This window comes from Maylandia zebra, linkage group LG19 (genome assembly GCF_041146795.1).
Source record: "Maylandia zebra isolate NMK-2024a linkage group LG19, Mzebra_GT3a, whole genome shotgun sequence".
In the NCBI taxonomy this organism is placed as follows: domain Eukaryota; kingdom Metazoa; phylum Chordata; class Actinopteri; order Cichliformes; family Cichlidae; genus Maylandia; species Maylandia zebra.
The window spans coordinates 13,336,624-13,350,770 of NC_135185.1; the positions used below are offsets into that span (position 1 = coordinate 13,336,624).

The window sequence follows — 14,147 nt, forward strand, 5'->3', positions numbered from 1 at the left end:
TTTATATGTATATACTGTATCTCCAGGAAGTGAAGGAAATAAAAGAAATATGCAGTAACGATATGCAAATCGGAAGTCACTTCAAAGGAGAGCGCGTGGAGTAGGCAGAATAAAAAATCAAAAATAATGTCCGGTCCTGGCGAGCGAGACCAAAGACTTGAGTGTGCTCTCATACTGAGCAGTCTGCCTTTCCTCAGGTGACACTTCTGCATTCTCACAGCAGACATCACAGAGGAAACGCAGCAGTTCTCTTCCCCCTTTGCTGTGCTGCCGCGTGCCCTGCTCCACCCGCCAACGCACCATCAAAAATTCAACAAGCATGGCATGGAACCAAAAGTGGAACATGGCTCGTGGTGAGGGGGGAAAGGCACGGAGGAAGAGATTAGCACTGGAGAGGTGGGGAAGGGGGTCTTACAGTCAGAGTAATGTATTAACAAAACCCCGCGGTGAGCAAAGCCGGTGACATGTGGGGAGGTTTTTTTTCCCCCCTCACAGACATCAGTGGAAACTAGTAGGAGTTCAATTACAAAGAGTCTTACAGGAGCACTCATTACCTCCTCCAAAAATCCAGAGGTGAAGCAAATTACTGCCTCAAGAAAGGAAATGTATTAATGCAGATACCATTACAGCTCTGATTTAAACCATGTGAAGCACTTAAAAGCATCAGACACTGCTCCTGTAACACCTGACTGACATTTCCTGGAAAAGTATCAACACAAAAGATGCATTTCATAGATCTGAGAATGAAGTGCTCGTGAGTCAGTGGCTTTTAGACACGAAAAAAAAAAAAAAAGCAGTGCTGCCCTTTCATTTAAAGCAGGGGTGTCAAACTCAAATACACAGTGGGCCAAAATTCAAAACTGGAACAAAGTCGTGGGCTGACAATATTTATTGAAATATATTTATTCCTCCAGATATAAGAATGAATCTTTTCTTATGGACTCAAACACGTTTTGCTGAAAAACTGAATATGGAACAAGCAAAGCTTAATACTAAACAATATATATATTAGCTGTATAATACCAGTAGGCCAGCTCTGATAGTAATTTGGTATGGCTTCGCGGGCCAAATGTAATCTATGATTTAAAGGGTAAAAAAAAGGGCTTTGTTTCTTAAACTGGATCCAATTGTGAACCAGTCCGTCTAGAGGCAGGTCTAGACACCAAAGACAGCAGAAATGACATCCCTCCATCAAGTCCTGCTGGCATCTTGGGGTCTTGAAACAAGATATGAAATATCGGCGACTGAACCCATAAAGTCATCTGGAAACTGTTTAAAGATTTTAGAGCTGAGGGATATTTTCCCATGGACTTCTATTAAGCTGCCTCATGTGACATTATGTGGACATTGGATGGAGGATACAATGAAAGCTGTTTAACAGGGAATCACTGAGCGATCTGTAGGCCTGGATTACTGGGACATTAGCAATCAGTTTCCCAGCTACCACTCATAACCAGTTGGGGAAAACTCACTTTTTCTCTCAGGACTGGTGGTTGTGATTTACAACAAAACTCCTAAAGCTCATGGAACAGGTAGCCTACCTTTAAGCTGTGTAAAATGAACAGACTCGAGCTTTATTTTTTAAAACTTCATGGCAATAGTTTTATTAAGTTACGAAATCAACACATTTAAGAAATTTAACTATATACATTGGTTCTAATGTGTGGATTAAAAAAAAGACAAAGAAGCTTGACACATCAAGCTAATACATCATACAGACGCTGAATTTCACATAGTCATAAATAATGATCAAATTATAATTACAAGCTTATATCATCCTCATGAGGGAGGGGATGATTTTAAGAAAAATCTCCCAGGATTTATTTGTTCGTGTCAAGAATGAAGAACACGTCACTGAATTCCTCTTAAATATCGCGAAGCTGCGCTATAAATTACATCAAGCATACCCACCATGTGTTCCATGGGAAACAGAGAAAAAGGCAATGGTTTAAGAAATCATTTCTCATGAACGACTGGTAAGCCTTAAAATAAACTTTGAAGCGGTTTCAGTAAGGTCATTTACAACAGGTAAGAGAGGCAGGGTTTTACCCATAAAGCAATCAAATAATGCTAGCATTTGCTAATTTGTTCAAAATGTACAGAAAACGAAAAACAGCAGTGCAAAACGCTTCAGTCGCAACCCCTAGAGGCAAGCACCACAGTAAACAACTATGCAGGATGCTGGACATCGTAAAGTAGTGGCCTTTTAAATACAGAAAACTAGTGTTGAAACATTTTGCACAGCTCTGATTCCAGTGGCATGACTGAGTTCCTCAGTGTTCTTCTTTGTCTCGGCCTCTCTTTTCCTTTTCGTCTTGCAGAGCGGTGCCTAGCTTCTTGATGAGTACTGACAGCACCTTGTCCAGTGGGTCCATCACACCCCTCTGCAGCCATTTGGGAATTGTAGTCCTGGCATGGTGGAAGCCCAGTTTCTGTAAGATGTAGTCCACGCCAACTGGGTCGATCTTCCGACCCGTCCAGGAGATGAGCCTGAAGGTAGAGGTGAAGTTTAAGCATTGCTAAAGGTGCATGAAAAGACTCCCTGTTGCTGCACGTCTCTTTCCATTAAAGGATTTGCTTCTTCCTTTTGAATCTCAGAGGGGAAGCTGTTGCTTTGTACAAAGATATTTCATATAAAGATTCAAAAATATTCTTTTTTTTTAAATTAAAATCTTTGTTCTTTCCTGGATTAATGAAGCAAAGTCTTTGTGAAGGGACTAAGATGCTTCATTTATTTAGTGTTTGTGCTGCATTTGTACAAATTCACAAAAGACTAACGATTAGTAATTATGAACTAGCATCTGAAAAAGGCTAAGGGGGTTAATAAGAGATACTGCACTGCAAAGTTATTGCTCATCCTGTACAGGCCATTTGTGAAATTATACCTCTGTTCATTATTTTTTGATAAAGCTTATCGTTAGGGCTGATCGGGTGACCCTTAACCATCCCTTAGTTACGCTGCTACAGGCTCAGGCTGCTGGGAGACTTCCCACTGAGCATTTCTTCTCTACTTCTGCATGTCATTAACTTTGGTCTTCTCTCTCCTGAAGTTTGAGTTTGGTCCTATTAGATTATTCTGTTATTATATGTTACCTTATATATGTAATCAAAGTAGTTGAATTAGAATACTGCTGTAGATCACATTATACCCTTTAATATAGAGTGTGTGAGCTGTATGTAGTTTAGTTCTCATTATACTTTTGAGTTAACAGAACATATTCACATATTAGTTCATTAGATAAATGTGCATCACTCTGTATCCTTGATCTGCTGGGAATGTGTTACACTGTTTTCTTGACATGCTTAATTGTTGAATCATGAAGAGAAGGTTGTAAGCAGGAGACTCTGTGTCTAAAGACAGGGGAGATAGACAGACCACATTCCACACCCCCACCTTACAGAAAGCAGAGAAACAACTGCCGAGGTCATAACTTAGGCGCTGTAACAGAGAAAAAATGTGATGTTTTGGCTTTTACGACTAGCTGGGGGCCACTAGAGACTATAAAAAGCTGAGCAACCCGTCACCATTTGGAGACATGTGCCTGACCCTCTGGTAGCATCTCTCCCGTCCGGACGTTGTAATGCTCTGACAGTTGAATTGTATGGAAATAAATGATTGTTGATTGAGCATTGATACACCGAGTATTGTCCCTCCTTCAGCCCAAAGATTCAAAGAATTGGGAGATTTCAACAGTCCTTATTTTTTCCTCTTCTTGCCTGAGCCTGCCTCTGCAGGACATTTCTTCCTGTGATAAAGGAGTTCTTCCTTCCTGCAATCACCTGCAAGTGCCTTCTCAGAGGTCGTCTGTTCGTGAGTCGGGTTCTCTCTATGATACTGTCTTTTTCCTACTGTATTACTGGGGCTATTAATCATACAGCTATAAATTCATTGATGTGAATCTAATTTTTAACTGGCTCCACCTAAACTAGCATCACACATTGCTTCTCACATATAGAAGAGTTACTAATATTAGTAAAAATCGATATATAACATTTAGATAACCAAGCACTGACAGCGCATCTTTCTGTTCATTTCAAAACTTGCATTTTTAATGGGCTAATTGCACTTTTACTTTTTACAACCCGGCTCATTAAATAGCTCATCGGCATCTCTGTGGAATCGAAAATATTCAAAGAGTCTTTACAAGATGATAAAACCCACAAAAATCCAACAAACAGAACAAAAGTAGGCCATAATTGGGGCTCAGCTGTTCCACATCTTGGTGAAACGGCACAATCATTTCTTGATGGTTTCCAGCACAAACACTAACTAAACAGAAAATGAAAGCAATTTTTTAAACCTTTGCTGCATTGTTTGTTTTTGTTGGTTTGTGCAATCATGTTTGCTTTGAGAACAAACTCGTAGAAAAAGATGCTTTTTATTTTCTCCTCTAACATTTTTGAGTGAGCTTTAGGACTCCTGCTCATCATGTGAAAGTGTGCGTCTTATAATAACAAACAGATGCTGAGCTGACCTGAGAGTCGGCTCCAGGTGCCAGGTGTTGCACATGAACTCCCTCCAGTCCACCGTGGTGTAGTTGATGCTGTCGTCCTTGTCTTTATCCGCGGAGCTTTCATCGTGCAGGGCGGTGGGGCTCTTCTGGCCGGGCCGAGGTGCGAACATCCGCGGGGCAAAAAGAGCTGAGAACACCGAGGGAGAGAGGCAATCAGGTCTCTGCTTTGAAACGCTCCAGTTTTCTCTTTTAGCACATTCGTGAACAACAACATCAGAGCACAACATAGATGCGTCCTACTTCAATTATTCAGAATGAATCAAACGTGTGAAAATCTGAAGCGCTCGCAGTGCTTCTCTTTCTACTTTGCTGCAGAATCAACAGAACAAAGTCACGGCTGTTTTAATTGTGGTGATGAAAGCGAGGTCGCCGGCATAAAGAGTGCTAATTTGTTCCTTTGTGACGACTTGAAACCCATTAGGATGCTGCGCGCGTCGGGCTCCCTGACCTGGCTGCTGTGTGTGAAAGTAACAGCGTGTCACGCTGCTCCCAAAAATTTGTCCCACAGCACGCGGACAGCTTCACAAGTACAGAGACAGACAGATGTGCTTAATCTTGTGGTCTTCTCCTCCGATGGCTTGATGACTCATATTCTTGACAGACTGTACAATGCTTGGAACTCTGGAGGGTGTTTTTTTCGTGACTAGTTGAGTCATAAATTTGTGGGCAGTTGAAATGAATAAACATTGTTGTTGGGGTTTTTTTTCTATTCACTGAAAGACTAACATCGATGAGTAACATGGAAAAAACAAAACCTTTCTCTTTCTCCTTTAGATAGGCCGACACCATGTCGTGCAGGAACATGATGAGCTCGGCATCCATGGTGACGCAGATGTGGTCGGTGAACTCTGTCACCACGCTGCACTCCACTTTGGGTTTGCTGCTGGAGTCTGGAACAAATGAAAACACAGAGATTGGATTTGTAAGGTCATATTTAAAAAAACAAACAAAAAAACCCAAGAAAATCAATTTCAGCAAACACATCGATGTAGAGTTAGTACGACCTTTGGTTTCCTACATACTTGAGAATATTATGCAACTCAATGGGATAATCTCCTCGCTCTTATTTTGAAGTTTCCATTGCTGCTGACTGTGTGAGTCCTCGGTGTTACTCAGATTGACTCTTTGTTCTTTGACAAAGAAAATTATGATTTTTTTTTTTGTGTCAGCATGAATTTGTAAGTAATGTTTTTCAGTAGGGAGTATAATTTGTGTTGTCCAGGCAAAGTGGGAGATATGTCACCATAGCAACTACAAAAACCAGATGTGTAAGAAGCAGCAGGAACCTAAACCTTGGTTGTTTTCCCCTAAAACTAACCTGGGAGGTTTTAATCCTTAATCTTAACCAAGTTTTAATGTCTAAATTGAACCAAGTAATTCATTTAGAATTAATAACTGAGTCGGGTATGAATCCCTCCAACCTCCAAATGTGGATAAGGACAAAAATGAAATACAAATAATAGTACAAATTATGTCCAGAGACACGATGAAATAATTAAGTTCTTGTTCAGAAATACGAATAAACAGATTCGGGCTGCGACTATTAAAAAAAACAAAAACAAAGAAAACACTGCCACAAGACTGCGCTGGTTTTGCTCTGAAATTGCTTTGCAAGCTAGACGGGCACTAACAAGAACCTGCAGCAGGGCGAGAACTGGTTCACGGTCACAGGAATCTGAGGCTCGCGGAGCAAAGCGAAGGGCTGCCGTCACTTCCTGCAGTGCAAGGCGGAGCTGGGATGCAGATGCTCCAAACAAGAGGAGCTGATTATTCGTTGATTTATTAATTTATTTAAGGAAGTGCAGGTAATTTTATAAACACTCCCATACTCCGAGTGTGATCCCAACAGTTCATTTACAGACTTGTGTGAACTAAAACATCACAAAAAGCTCATTCATTAGCAGATTGTTTTTATGGTGTTACTGTCACCTACCCGTTAGAGAAGGTTCATCCGGATCTTGTACGTGAATTGACTTAAAGTCCAGCTGCATTCTGGGTAGTGCAAAGATGGTCTCTGTTTCGTGGTTGTAGCTGGATGTGCTGCGGAAGCTGCTCAGCAGACTGGAGCTCTTGGCAGCCGATCCGCTCTCTTGGTTGTTGGCCTCGACGTTCCTGAGCAAGTTCAGCTCTGCGACAGGAGATAAAACACGTGGGAACTCTTTTCCTGAGTTTAAGGTCACGCTCACGCTCTGCTTTTCCGCTTTGTTAAATGCTATCTCCACCTATTTTACATTTAAGATAAGACGCGGCTGCTGCGCGGTGGAGAGAAGAGAAAATTTCTCCTTTTAGTCTGAGCTGTCTCGAGTGAAGAAAAGGTTAAAGTCTGAAGCAATCTTTTCTTCCCCAGATACCCCCAGTTAACACTTCTAGCCTAGTAAATCAGTTCTGAAGCTACTTAAGGCTACGAAATTCATTTTTTCCTTCCTTTCGGTTTATCTTCTACTAGGTTTACGTCACTGATTAAAGAATACAGGATGTTTGATTTGCAACAGTCCCAAACTGGCTTTCATCAACATTTGAAGTGGTTGCTCTTCCCCCCCTCCCAGCATGCTCGTATGACATTAAAGCAGCATTTGGTCCCATTAATTGATCTTTTTGTTCTCACTCGGTCTCAAGAATCCTAATGTGACCAATGGCTAAAAATGAATTCTGTGCAGCCGAACTTGATGTGAGACTAATCGAGTGAGTATATTCTAAACTTATAGTCCAAGTATGAAGTGAGATTCTCGCTTTGTTTACCTAGACTGTGTTTCCCTGCAGAACTAAAACAGATAAACACAAACACATCAATTCTGTGAGAAAAAGGGTGCGATCCTGGAAGATTCCCGTTTGATTTGGTTCACTCAGAGTGTGAAAGCTTCGTTTTAGAGACACCTGAATGCATTTTTGCACAGAACAATGACTCTGGATTCTGTTCCTCTTTTCTTCTATTGTCGTGACTGAGTTTGGAGGGATCTCTTCTTGGCTACTACAGACAGAAGGCACAATTATATCCAACTGAAAACTGCTCCCATATTCATGGAATAATCAGATTCCAAGGACAGCGTGAGCCAAGTTGATGACAGAGTTGAAGCGGACATATCCTGCACATTTCCAGGTCGTTATTTTAAATCTGGGGGTTTACTGGCATTAATCTGCATGATTTACAGATCCAAATTGATCCGATACTAGAGCTGGGCGATATAAGATGTTATGCTTGATGTTTTTTTCATTTCAGACGATAACGATATCTATCACGATATAAGCCAAATAACTATATTTGTAAGATTTAAATGTGCCGTTGCTCACAAGTAAAATGTGAAATAATCAGCAGCTTGTTTTGATTAAAATATTTATTTCCCATAATAAGTTCAACAGGGTAGATGTACTTAAGGAACATGAGACTTTTTCAGATAAAGGCAAATATTGCAAACTACACAAAAGGCAGCCGCTAAAGCGTTTAAGTTTCAAAATAGAACAAACGAAACAGACTACTAAATTGTCAATTCCACTTAGAAACAAAATATTAATTCTAAAAATAAATCTTAGTTTGTTTTACAGAAGAACAGACAAAACTGACTAACTTTTGTCAATATCAAATAAACTGAGAACTAAAAGGAAATTCTCAATCTCTCCTTGTTGTATAGCTGAGCTTTTCAAACAGTTTTAACAGTTACTTTAGTCTGACAAAAGCCGAATGACGAATTAGCGCTTCCAGTCAGAGACTGAGCATGCACCGCTTTATTGTATTTCCAGACTTGCTTTCGGCACATTTACAGTGCGCGCTACTCTGTTTTTTGTCAGACTTGAAATAGCCGAAATACCTTCACACTACGGAACTTCTTTGGCTCTTCCGTTCGACAATCTCTGGGAATGCATTGGAACCATCATCTGTTTTCTCTTCGGTAACCTTCGGTCACGCTCTCGGTTGATTTTTCTGTAGTCGGCGCACTCATTTCCTCCATTACCGGGCGGCACGGCGGCTGGCTGCGTCCCAAACAAATACACATGTGCGGCTTGGCACTTGTGCTGTACGTAACAAGTCACGTGACGTGACACTGCGGCTGTGATTGGTTCGGCTCTGCGCTACTTAATTTGGATTGGCTGTTGTTGGGTTTTTTTTGTTTGTTTGTTGTTGTTTTGTTTTTTTTAAAAGAGGACAAGAGAGACTAGGTCTATCGCAATAGTTTAACTTTTCTATCGAGGAAAAGTTATTTCGCAACACATATCGTTATCGTTCTATCGCCCAGCTCTATCCGATACTTTAAGTTCAGCCTCAGGCTATTTAAGGTCCCCCATCAGCCCACGCTGACTCTGATTGGACAGCTCCAAAACCAAACCACAGTAATCAGATTCAACTGTTTCCCTGTATTTTCCAATCCCAAATATTTTCTTTTTAAATACGCGTTCAAGCCTTTCGATCCCAAATAAGCGAGCATCAACGGCCCACTGACGAGGCTTTCCACTAAACAAATGGGCACACATGAATGACACAATTTTGCTGAAATGTTTACCTTCGTTTCTCATTGCAGTGACGTAGCTAAACCATTCTTTGACAGTAGCAACACCATGTGGAGGGTTTTCATGTCGCCGTCGTGTGATTTTGGTTATGGTGGCCATTGGGCTTTCGAGAGCACCACACGGCTTCGTGACCATCGTGTTGTGGCCGAGATGGAAATCCAGTGTCTGCACGATGTAGGTAGAGTCGTCTTTTGAGCCTGTGTGTAACAGAAACAATTCATAAAGAGATGCACCTTTATATATTTAGTTTTGATCTGTTCATCAGGACTGAGCATCATCTCGACTGAATAATATTAATATTCACGAGTCCCTAAAAAGAACATTTAGTCTCACCATCCTCCCAGATTTTCTGTGCCTCTGTCCAGAAGGCGATGTTGGGCTCTTCCAGGTGGAACAAGGCCCACGACTTGGAGCGGAAGTTTGGCCCGTGGAAGCAGGCCAGAGTCATGTGATTGCCATGGAGGCTCATCGACCCGCCAAGCTGCACGGCATCCTCAGGCAAGGGCGTCTGGAAGAGGGAGATGTGGCAGCCGGCGATTACCTTCAGCACCCCGGGCCAGTGGCGGTGATGGGCCGCATCCATGTCTGCGTGACAAAGACAGTTAGGAGGGAAAATGAGAAGCAGGCGGACAAATGAATTCTGACTGGAACACGAGGCTTGTTGCTGGCGCTAACAGGATCAGATTTAGTGTGTCATGTTGTTTTTGTCCTTATAAAGCCCTCAATCTTTAAAATGTATGCTGCCTGTTTCGTTACTGATTATCTCATGAGCGAGGCTGATTACATTCAGTTGCTAAACAACCTTTTCAACTATTTGAAAAAGTTGTTTACAAATTAAGCTTATTAGAATTACAAATCATTTCACTTCCTGCAAGCAGCACAGCTTGCTGTGCGCGCCTTATTATGCTACAGACTGTGCTCAACATTCACCCAGCAGTATGGAACGAGGCATGCTTACAAAGCTCTGCAGCTCCTTTGTCAGTGTTGACGACGGGGGTTTTGGGGGGCAGGTAGGGGCCAGGGCCCCAGGTGGAGAGGGCCCGCTTGCTGGTGTCGAATTGCTGAGTGAAAAACTCCTGCAGCTTCATGCCGATCTTGATGAGGTCTGGTGTGGTGGACCGTGAAATGATCACCTGGAAAATGTCCCACTGCAGGTCTCCGTGGATGAAGATCTCACTGGAAGGAGAAAAGATGGGGAGGGAAACGGAGCAGATGAGTGAAAAAGGTTGTTGCAAGAAACAAAGGAAAGGAGAGCAGGCATAAATGGCTCACAGATGAAAGAAAATGGCATATATTCTCGACATAATGTCGTGTAATTTGTGTATTCTTGTGTTCAAACTAGATACAAACACAAACCCTCGAGTCCAGACATAATTTTGTTCGGCTTGCCGAGCATTCGGAAACGTGGGCAATAAATGTCAGCAAATTGTCTGTTTTTCTTCATAACCCGCGATGCTTTGAAATTGTGCTCTCTAGTTAGTGTGCTTTGTGTTTCAACACTTCAGAAACTGAATACAAACCTCTTTGTAGAGAAAACATCTGCATTTCAAAGTACAGAGACATGGAGACGTGAAACAGGCTAATCTCTGATGGCCACAAGAATGAAATGAATAAATGGCACTAAACATGACTCATCTAAAAGTGCTGTATTGATCGTGTTGTGCCGAACAGTGCAGTCACGCTGACATCATACCACACCTTTTCTCTGATAGGCTGGTGTCCACTGTACACAGGTTGACCTTCCATTCATCCTGCAGCTGCAGGTCAGCATTACTAAACACTCCCATTAGGATGCTGGAGCCCATGTAGTCCACTCGCGCCTCTGTGGAGCCCATGGTAATCTGGATCTTGTGGCTGGGCTGCTGGTTTGGATGCTCTGAGATGTGGGCTGCAAACCACACGATAGTAGTTACCAATGAGAGCGCACAAGCAATCCCATACCTCTCAACATCAAAATCAGTGGATTCTAGTAAGTAAGGACTGACTTCTTCTTCTTCTGGTTTACCTGTTTATTGCTGCTGGACCACAACAGCAACGGGGCAACCATACATAGCAGAACTCACACTACACATGGCTGCTTTGTATGGTGTCTGAGCATGATTGCCCTCCTCCACAGCCCTGAAAGCTTAAATTCACAGCTCCACAACCAACAAGGCATATCATCTAAAAATGGTGCTAACCTGTGTTAAGATATTCAACTGGCATTCATGAAAACGCTTTAGGCTTCTGGTAGGTACAAACCACAACTGGTACATGTCAATATGTTTGGTCTAATAATAGTTTTATAAAGTCACACACATCCAGCCACAGCTTCATGGCTTCAGTGTCTTTAAATACATGCTGAGATTGACTGTGAAGCCTCCTCTCAGATAAAAATGGCTCAGCACCTTGTTCTTATGTTTTTAGTCTAAAATACCAAAGTTAAAATGATTCATTTTGCTGTAAATATTTGCTTTTGTGTCTATTTATAAACTATTGAAGGTGAACAGGCGAGAAGGTGACGTGTGCTTCACACACTGTGGCAGATTTAGTTCATCTAGAGAGGACACCGAGTAGGGACGATTTCAGGCAACAAGTAATTTCTTTAGCTGACTGCATCTCAAGCAGAAGCATCAGTGATCAGTGCTTAGATATTAAACTCAATGAACAAAGATCTAATATGCAATCACTGATCACTTCATTAGTTACCACTTTGCTAGGACTATGTTGGACCCTCAGAGATTTTGGTCCATACTGACATGATGGGCTCATACAGCTGCTTCAGATTTGTCATCTTTACATCCATGATTTCAGTCTCTACATCCCAAAGGTGTTCCAGTTTAGAGTTCAACAAATTTATTGTCAAGTTTAAGAACAAGCTAGAGCTGCATTTTATAACATTTTGTAATATTCTGCTGGATATAGCCATCAGAATATGGGCACAGTGTGGCCACTCAGGCAGGCTGTGTCACTGAAATGATGCTTAGGCTGTATTAAGGGGTCCATGGCGTGCCAACAAAATATCCTGCACATCATTACACCAGCAGCCGCAACTGTTGTTTTTAAAGTGGTCGTTTTATGATTTTATCCCAAAATCGAGACTGGTCACACCAGGCAACATTTTCCCAATCGTCTATTGTGCAAAAGTGAATTTTAGTCTCAGTTTATCGTTCTTAACGGAAAGAAGTCGCACCCAGTGTGGTCTTCTGCTGCTGTACTCCATGCGCTTTAAGAATATATGCTCATCTGCACATTTTGATTTTTTAACAAAGCTTATTTGAGATACTGTTGCCTTCCTGTCAGTTTGAAACAGTCTGACTATTCTCCTTTGACCTGTTGAAAGAAATGTTCATCATTCAATATTTTCTCCTTTTTTCAGACCAGCCTTTCTAAACTTCTAAAACACAGTTGTTTAGGAAACTCCCAGCAGATCAGCCTTTTCTGAAATACTCACACCAGGCCGTCTGACACCAACAGCCATGCTCCAGCCACCATCAAAGTCACTTAAATCCCCTTTTTATCCTCATTGTGATGCTCAGGTTCAACTTCAGCAGGTTGCCTTAACTATGTCTGCATGCCTAAATGCACTGAGTTGCTTCCAGCTTCCAAGTGGCTGCTGTATCTATATATTAGCCTATTTAAACATTAAATGTAATATATAAAATAAAATGCATTTTATGCCTATTTAGCAGAGTAAACATTTTTGTATGTGCATAATATTACATTAGTGCTCCCAGTGTTTTAAGAACTCTAGCACTGAACTTTGGCTCAGCTCCACATCCACACTTTACACTCTGTTAGAATAAAAGCTGCTAACGAGTTGGAGAAAAACACCAGATGTTTGAAAAGCTGATGCCTTGTTTACTTACAGACCATCTCCAGGGTGTTCACGTCTATATTGCCACCCACCACCCCGCCCTTGGAGTCGAGCTTGGATCGGCCGAGGCCGACAGACATGCTGATCTCTCGGTCTCGGTTGCTTCCGACAGAAAGTCGGCCCTGACTTTTCAGCCCGCTGGTCGTCCAGCTGCAGGGACAAACAACTGTGAGCGCTCCTGAAATGCTGCTGAATAATGTAGAAGGCTTCTGTATGAAACATAAATGACTCATCACAAGAAGTTTCCAAGGAATAAACACAGGTAACAGAGGAAGAAACGAATAGTTATGTCTATAACTTCTGTTCCCTGAAGGAGAGGAACGAGGTACAACACATAAGTATGGGATATCACGCCCTCGCGTGTCCTGGCTGAAGAAACCTTTATTCACGCCTTTACGGCAGATGACGTGTGATGACACGCGCAAGGCCCCGCCCGCACATATAGCCGCTGCCATCACCGTCATCCCTCAGTTCGATAGCCGCTCTTCACCGAGCCAACTGCTCAGTGGGGCCACCCTGTGTTGTACCTCGTTCCTCTCCTTCAGGGAACAGAAGTTATAGACATAACTATTCGTTCCCTTTCAGTCGATTCACTCGGTACAACACATAAGTATGGGACCTATATACACGCCCCGCAGAGCAGCCACCGAACCGGAACGGGACCACCACATCCTCAGTGAGTGGTAGACCCAGCAGAAAGGACAGCATGAGCCACCGAAGGGGCTGTAACGTCCAACCGATAAAACCGCACAAAAGTGTGCGGCGACGCCCAATTAGCCGCTGCACAAATATCAGCCACAGGCACCCCTCTAAAAAGAGCCCATGAGGTCGCCATCCCCCTGGTGGAATGAGCTCCCACCCCGTGGGGCAACGCAAAACCTCCGGTGCTGTATGCCAGCGAGATAGCTTCTACAATCCAGTGGGACAGCCTCTGTCTGGACAGAGCTCTACCTCTATTCGGATTAGCGAAGCAGACAAACAACTGGTCACACAAACGCACATCCCGAGTGCGCTCAATGTAGGTGCGTAGCGCACGCACCGGACAAAGAGAATGCACCCTCCTCTGCTCCTCAGATTCAAAAGGAGGGGAGCAAAAGCTCAGCAACTCAAACTCCATCGAACTATAAGATGCAGGCATGACCTTGGGAAGATAGGCGGCATTCGGACGCAATACGACCTTGCGGCCATCAGGAGAAAACTGTGTGCAGGCAGGATGCACAGACAGCGCATGAAGGTCCCCCACTCGCTTCGCCGAGGCCAAAGCGAGAAGTAATGCG

General features: G+C 42.7%; 1 protein-coding gene across 16 annotated transcripts in view; it reads right to left on the reverse strand.

Annotated features, from left to right (window-relative positions):
* Nucleotides 1–1,573: 1,573 nt before the first annotated feature.
* The window catches only part of kiaa1109 (KIAA1109 ortholog), an 80,390-nt gene continuing 67,816 nt past the window's right edge, over nt 1,574–14,147 (reverse strand). For all 16 annotated transcript variants that reach the window (XM_076877288.1, XM_076877300.1, XM_076877299.1 and 13 more), the window contains 9 exons: nt 12,863–13,020; nt 10,713–10,902; nt 9,973–10,190; nt 9,348–9,599; nt 9,008–9,211; nt 6,448–6,642; nt 5,270–5,404; nt 4,476–4,641; nt 1,574–2,490 (listed from right to left, as the gene is read on the reverse strand). In XM_076877288.1, coding sequence (XP_076733403.1) covers nt 2,274–2,490; nt 4,476–4,641; nt 5,270–5,404; nt 6,448–6,642; nt 9,008–9,211; nt 9,348–9,599; nt 9,973–10,190; nt 10,713–10,902; nt 12,863–13,020 — 1,735 coding nt within the window. In that variant the 3' untranslated portion in view covers nt 1,574–2,273. The remainder of the gene's footprint in view (nt 2,491–4,475; nt 4,642–5,269; nt 5,405–6,447; nt 6,643–9,007; nt 9,212–9,347; nt 9,600–9,972; nt 10,191–10,712; nt 10,903–12,862; nt 13,021–14,147) is intronic.